Source organism: Tupaia chinensis, unplaced genomic scaffold, assembly GCF_000334495.1.
Source record: "Tupaia chinensis unplaced genomic scaffold, TupChi_1.0 Scaffold000355_1, whole genome shotgun sequence".
In the NCBI taxonomy this organism is placed as follows: domain Eukaryota; kingdom Metazoa; phylum Chordata; class Mammalia; order Scandentia; family Tupaiidae; genus Tupaia; species Tupaia belangeri.
In genome coordinates this window covers 15,534,501-15,541,420 of record NW_006159850.1, presented here as the reverse complement: position 1 = coordinate 15,541,420, position 6,920 = coordinate 15,534,501, and the positions used below count along the sequence as shown (strand labels likewise).

The window sequence follows — 6,920 nt, the reverse complement described above, 5'->3', positions numbered from 1 at the left end:
AAGAGTGAGCCCCATCACCTCTGTGACCCCCAGAAGACCGTGTTCGAACGAGGAGGATTGGATGTCTTCCTTCTCACCACTCGGTCCTCACTGGGGGAATTGCACAGCCTTCGGCTCTGGCATGACAATTCTGGCATCAGCCCTTCTTGGTAAGTACCTGTATCACACAGGCTTGTTTCTGGGGTAGATGATTAATATCCGAGAAAGAGACCAACTTGTTCTCACCATGAATAACAGTAAGGAGGCAGGCACCATAGTGCAGTAGGTAAGTGCTGTGCCCTGGGAGCTGGCTCCCACATGGCAGACCTATATTCAAGCCCCTGCCTAGAGGCTTGACAAACACCAGCCATGTGTGCCCAAAATCCCAAAAGGAAGAAGGAATGATAAGGGATTGTAATGTGACCATCTCCTCTGTGGGTGCTTTCTTTCTCCCTCCCTCCCTCCCTCCTTCTCTCTCCCTCCATCCCTCCATTTTTCTCCAGCAAACACTCTATAGCAAATTGAAATAATAATAATAAAAGACTGTCAATTTCTTGGGTTGTGGAAAGAAGGGAATGCAATGAACTTTTGAGACTCAGGAACTCAAAAGAATCAGTAGGTAAATGTTGCCATCTGAAAAAGAATCTGCAGTTAGCCTAAACTGAGCAAAAGAAGTGTCTCCCTGCTGGCCCAGACCCCACAACCACTAGGCCAGTAGAGCCTGCTGCTTCCGTTCTGTTCAGATATCTACGAAGCAGTCTGTGTGCTATCATTCCAGTTTTACGTGTAAAGGCGAATAATGAAAATCACTTGGAAAGATGCTCAGCATCATTAGCCATCATCAATGCCAATTAAAACCAGATTTGGGGGAGGGGACGGCAGGTGGCATGGTAGTTAAAAATTCTGGACTCCCACGTGGCGACTGCGGTTCAAGTCCTTACTTTCTCATTTTCTCTCTCTCCCTATCCATCTCTGGTCAAATTAAATAATAACAATAATAAGTAAAGTTAAATAAAGTAATTCTTAAAAAACAAAAGCCAAAAAACAGATTAATATAACCCCTGCCATCCATCAGAATGGCTAAAATTTAAATTCTGAGAAAACAAAGTTTGGGTAAGGATAGACAGGTGCTCTGGAGAACAGTTTAACAGCTTCTGTTTGTTAGTTTTGCTATTGGGTACATGCACTCACCAGAGAGAAAGAGAAAAAGTGAGAAAGCATCCCCCCTCCCCCGAGGGAGTATGGCCATGCCACAGTCCCTTCTCCTCCATTCTCCTTTTGGGACTTAGGGCATGTACACACACGCACCTGCCATGTTTTGCAAGCCCCCCAGCTTACCAGTTTCTTATAAAGTTAAGCATGCATATGACCATATGACCCGGAAATTCTGTTCCTAGGTATTTGCCCAAGATGAATGGAAACATATCCACTCCAAAGTTTGCTCACAAACATTTATAGCAGCCTTGTTAATCATAGCCAGAAATTGGAAACAACACAAATGTCCATTGGGTGAATGAGTACATGGATGTTAGTATATTCATTCAGTGGAAAATATCCAACAATGACAACAAAGAGAAAACTATTAATATATACAACCACATAAATTAAAACAAAAAATTACTGAGCAGAAGAAGTCAGACATATAATGCATATGTTTTTTTGTTTAATTATTTTACTGGGGCTGGCAGGTGGTGTGTTGGTTCAGGGTGCTGGACTCCCACATAGTCAACAGTGGTTCAAGACCTAGACCTGTCAGCTTGCCTTCTCACTTTCTCTCCCTTTCCCTCTCTCTTGTCAAATTAAGATAAATACATTAATTTTATTAAATTAAATAATTCTTAAAATTAATGCTGTGGCCTAGCATTAAAGGAGCCAGATCCTACATGGCCAAATGTGTTCAAATCCCAGGCAATCAGTTCTTATTTTTTATCTTTCTTAATTCTTACGAGTCAATGGAATGATCCATTTACTTGGACACTCAAGATTACCTCTTACTATCTTTTTTTTTTTAGAGGTTTTTGCTATATGGCATGTGCGCTCGCCAGACACAGAGAGAGAGACAGAGAGATAGAAAGCGAGAAATCATCCCCCAGGGGGATGACCACGCCGCAATCCCTTCTCCATTCTCCTCTCGGGATCTTGGGCACGCACACACATGCACCCGGCGTGAGTTTAAGCCACTGGGTCCAGGACGCGAACCGCGGTTGACTATGTGGGAGTCCAGTGACATAGCCATTACGCTAACTGCTGGCCCCAAGATTACCTCTTACTATCCAGCAAGTAAGTTGTGCCCACCTTTCTAACACAGTTTTCTTCATTTTACTATAGGTATGTAAACCAGGTCATTGTCAGCGACATGGCAGTCCAGAGGAAATGGCATTTCCTGTGCAATTGTTGGCTGTCTGTGGACCTAGGAGACGGCCAGCGTGACCAGGTCTTCCTACCAGTCTCAAAGAAAGAGCTCTTTTCCTTTAGGTATCCTTGGGAAATTGCTGTTAATGATACATATTGGCGTGTGACCTAGGAGAATGTATGTCTGCTGCCTGAGACTTCTCTTCCCTTCAGTTTTTCGGTTCCGTGATATCAGGGCTCCTGGCTGTTTCTGCCTGGAAACAAGATAACTTCACAGTGAGAGGTCCAAGCACCAGGTCCTTACACAGAAGTGCCTAAAGGCAAAAAGGGTAGTACTGTTTCTTCTAGACTCTGACTCCTCTCCTTTTAATTTTTTAATTTTAATTTTTAAAAATAATTAACTTTGTTTATTTATTTTTAATTTGACCAGAGAGGGACAGAGCAAGAGAGAGAGAGAGAAAGTGAGAAAGCAAGGTACCAGGTCTGGGACTCAAACCATGGTCAACCATGGAGAAGTCCAGCACCCTTAAATACCGCACCACCTGCCAGCCCCCTCCTCTCCTTTCTAAAACTACCTGTATATATGTATATATGTAATTATTTTATTTAACTTTATTTATCCATTTATTTATTTATTTTAATTTGACCAGAGAGGAACAGAGTGAGAGAGAAAGAAAGGAGAAAGCAAGGCACCAGGTCCGGGACTTGAACTGCAGGTGGCCATGTGGGAATCCAGTCCCCTTAACCCCCATGCCACCTCCCAGCCCCTATATATATATTTTTTATGAATAGTTCCTGTTTCTACTCTTAGGTGACAAGATACTGGAATAGCATGAAATACTTCTTTCTTTCTTTTTTTTTTAATGTTTAATTTATTTCCTTGGGGGTGTTCGTTCAGGGTGCTAGACTCCCACATAGTCAACTGTGGTTCAAGACCTGGACCTGTCAGCTTGCCTTCTCACTTTCTCTCCCTTTCCCTCTCTCTTGTCAAATTAAGATAAATACATTAATTTTATTAAATTAAATAATTCTTAAAATTAATGCTGTGGCCTAGCATTAAAGGAGCCAGATCCTACATGGCCAAATGTGTTCAAATCCCAGGCAATCAGTTCTTATTTTTTATCTTTCTTAATTCTTACGAGTCAATGGAATGATCCATTTACTTGGACACTCAAGATTACCTCTTACTATCTTTTTTTTTTTAGAGGTTTTTGCTATATGGCATGTGCGCTCGCCAGACACAGAGAGAGAGACAGAGAGATAGAAAGCGAGAAATCACCCCCCAGGGGGATGACCACGCCGCAATCCCTTCTCCATTCTCCTCTCGGGATCTTGGGCACGCACACACACGCGCCCGGCGTGAGTTTAAGCCACTGGGTCCAGGACGCGAACCGCGGTTGACTATGTGGGAGTCCAGTGACATAGCCATTACGCTAACTGCTGGCCCCAAGATTACCTCTTACTATCCAGCAAGTAAGTTGTGCCCACCTTTCTAACACAGTTTTCTTCATTTTACTATAGGTATGTAAACCAGGTCATTGTCAGCGACATGGCAGTCCAGAGGAAATGGCATTTCCTGTGCAATTGTTGGCTGTCTGTGGACCTAGGAGACGGCCAGCGTGACCAGGTCTTCCTACCAGTCTCAAAGAAAGAGCTCTTTTCCTTTAGGTATCCTTGGGAAATTGCTGTTAATGATACATATTGGCGTGTGACCTAGGAGAATGTATGTCTGCTGCCTGAGACTTCTCTTCCCTTCAGTTTTTCGGTTCCGTGATATCAGGGCTCCTGGCTGTTTCTGCCTGGAAACAAGATAACTTCACAGTGAGAGGTCCAAGCACCAGGTCCTTACACAGAAGTGCCTAAAGGCAAAAAGGGTAGTACTGTTTCTTCTAGACTCTGACTCCTCTCCTTTTAATTTTTTAATTTTAATTTTTAAAAATAATTAACTTTGTTTGTTTATTTTTAATTTGACCAGAGAGGGACAGAGCAAGAGAGAGAGAGAGAAAGTGAGAAAGCAAGGTACCAGGTCTGGGACTCAAACCATGGTCAACCATGGAGAAGTCCAGCACCCTTAAATACCGCACCACCTGCCAGCCCCCTCCTCTCCTTTCTAAAACTACCTGTATATATGTATATATGTAATTATTTTATTTAACTTTATTTATCCATTTATTTATTTATTTTAATTTGACCAGAGAGGAGCAGAGTGAGAGAGGAAGAAAGGAGAAAGCAAGGCACCAGGTCCGGGACTTGAACTGCAGGTGGCCATGTGGGAATCCAGTGCCCTTAACCACCATGCCACCTGCCAGCCCCTATATATATATTTTTTATGAATAGTTCCTGTTTCTACTCTTAGGTGACAAGATACTGGAATAGCATGAAATACTTCTTTCTTTCTTTTTTTTTTAATGTTTAATTTATTTCCTTCACATTAGAGACTGTGTACAAGAGAGACAGACAGACTTCCTCAGTAGTCTCATGCCATGATCCTCCCCCAGTCCCCAGCCAAGATCAGGGTGTGCCCATGGGCATGCTGGTGTGTTTGGGCAAATCTCTGGGGGCAAACTGGGGGCCTTCCCGCATGGCTCCAGCATGATACAGCTCTGCCCTACTGCCGGCACCACCATCGCAAGGCCAGTTTTTTGAGAACTGTTTCCAGGATGGCCCTGTGGCCTAATGAGTAAGGGGACAGGATCCCACATGGCCAACTACAGCTCAAATCCTGGCCCTGGAGGCTCGAATAACCTACCAGGTGTGTGTGCACACGTGCCTCAAATCCTCACAGAATGACGAAATGAAAGAAAAGGGATTGTAGAATAACCATGCCCCAAAGGAAGGTATTTTTGTCCTTTCCCTCTCAGTCTCTCTCTAAGACCACACATACCCTCTGACATTTAAAACAAAACAAAAAACTGTTCCAGTTACTATTTTTTAAATTTTGCCATAGGGCACATACACTCACCAGAGAGAGAGAGACAGAGACCGTGACAGGGAAAGTGAGAAACCACCCTCTGGAGGGATGGACACACAGCAATCCCTTCTTTCTACCCTCCTGAGATCTTGGGTATGCATGCACATGCGCCTGGTGTAATTTTCAAGCCATCAGGTCCAGGACTCAAACTGTGGTCAGCCATGAGGGAGTCCAGTGATGTAACCACTATGCCATCTGCTAGCCCCCAGTTATTATTTTTTTAAAACATTTTGCTTATTTATTTTAAGGTTTTTGCCATAGGGCATGTGCACTCACTGAAGACAGAGACACAGGGAAAGTAAGAAATCACCCCCTGGCGGAGATAGCCACACCACAATCCCCTCTGCTCCATTCTCTCCAGACTTTGGAGACACACACACACACACGCGAGACAGACACACACACACACACACACACACACACACACACACACACACATGTGCCCAGCCTGATTTGCAAGCCGTCAGGTCCAGGACTCAAACCATAGTTGACCATGTGCAAGTCCAGCGCCTTAGCTACCATGCCATATGCTGGCCCCTGTTCCAGTGTTACTTCATAACATATTATCTCCCAAATCCAGTAAATTAATACAACTCTTTTGTTTTTCTCCTGATTTTGTGGGTCAGAAATCCAAGAGGGGCATGGCAGGACAGCTGTCCCTCGGGCTCTTTTATGCGGGCTGGGTTGGGTGTGCAGTCTTCTGTTGGCTTTACAGTGTAAATATCCGAAACAGTCAGAGGGGGGCTCTGGCTGTCAGCCTGAAGCTTGCCTGCATCTGTTCATGGAACAATGACGCTCTGTCTCTCCACTTGGAAGCCTGGGGTAGCTGTTTTTTGTTTGTTTGTTTGTTTAACATGGTGGCTGGCCTCTCTTAGACAAGGCATTTTGGTGGGGTGTTTGTTTTGGGAGAAGTTTTTTGCTATAGGGCTTGTGAGCTTGCCAGAAAGACAGAGACAGAAAGTGAGAAATCACCCTCTGGGGGATGGCCACGCTGCAATCCCTTCTCCTCCATTCTCCTCTTGAGATCTTGGGCACATGCACCTGGCATGAGTTTAAGCCACCGGGTCCAGGACTCTAACCATGGCCAACTACATGGGAGTCCAGCAACATAGCCATTATGACAACTGCTGGTCTCAACAAAAACCTTTTATCTTAAAATGACCAAAGAATCCTCTTATCAGAAAGCTTGCTCATTATCAGGCAGATGACATCATAGTCCAGGAAATTTCACAGTAAAATCTCATGTCTTCTCTAACTTCTATTTTAGACTCCTGTTTTCCTCCATGATTGTAGAAAAGTTCACCCAGGACTACCTGTGGCTCTCAGTCATAACCCGACATCCCTGGAACCAGTTTACGCGGATCCAGAGGCTCACTTGCTGTATGACACTGCTGCTCTACAACATGGTCATCAACGTGATGTTCTGGAAGATGAACAGCCCAGCTGCCAGAACGGGTACGCCAGGTACGAGGGCCCCTGTGTGTACCTTGTAGCATGCAGTCCCTTAACTCTTCCTTTCAGGGTCAGAAACACAGCCACAGGGTTCCTTTATTTTTCCTCCATTGCCCTAACATTAGAATATCGTAGCGGCTGGGGACCAGCAGTTGGCATAATGGCT

At 44.4% G+C, this 6,920-nt stretch overlaps 1 protein-coding gene across 1 annotated transcript in view; it reads left to right on the top strand.

Annotated features, from left to right (window-relative positions):
- Positions 1–6,920, top strand: part of PKD1L3 (polycystin 1 like 3, transient receptor potential channel interacting) — a 79,545-nt gene that overhangs the window by 30,562 nt on the left and 42,063 nt on the right. Inside the window, 3 exon segments of the mRNA XM_027773456.1 lie at positions 1–149; positions 2,308–2,454; positions 6,570–6,766. The exon segment at positions 1–149 is cut by the window's left edge and continues 6 nt beyond it. Coding sequence (XP_027629257.1) covers positions 1–149; positions 2,308–2,454; positions 6,570–6,766 — 493 coding nt within the window.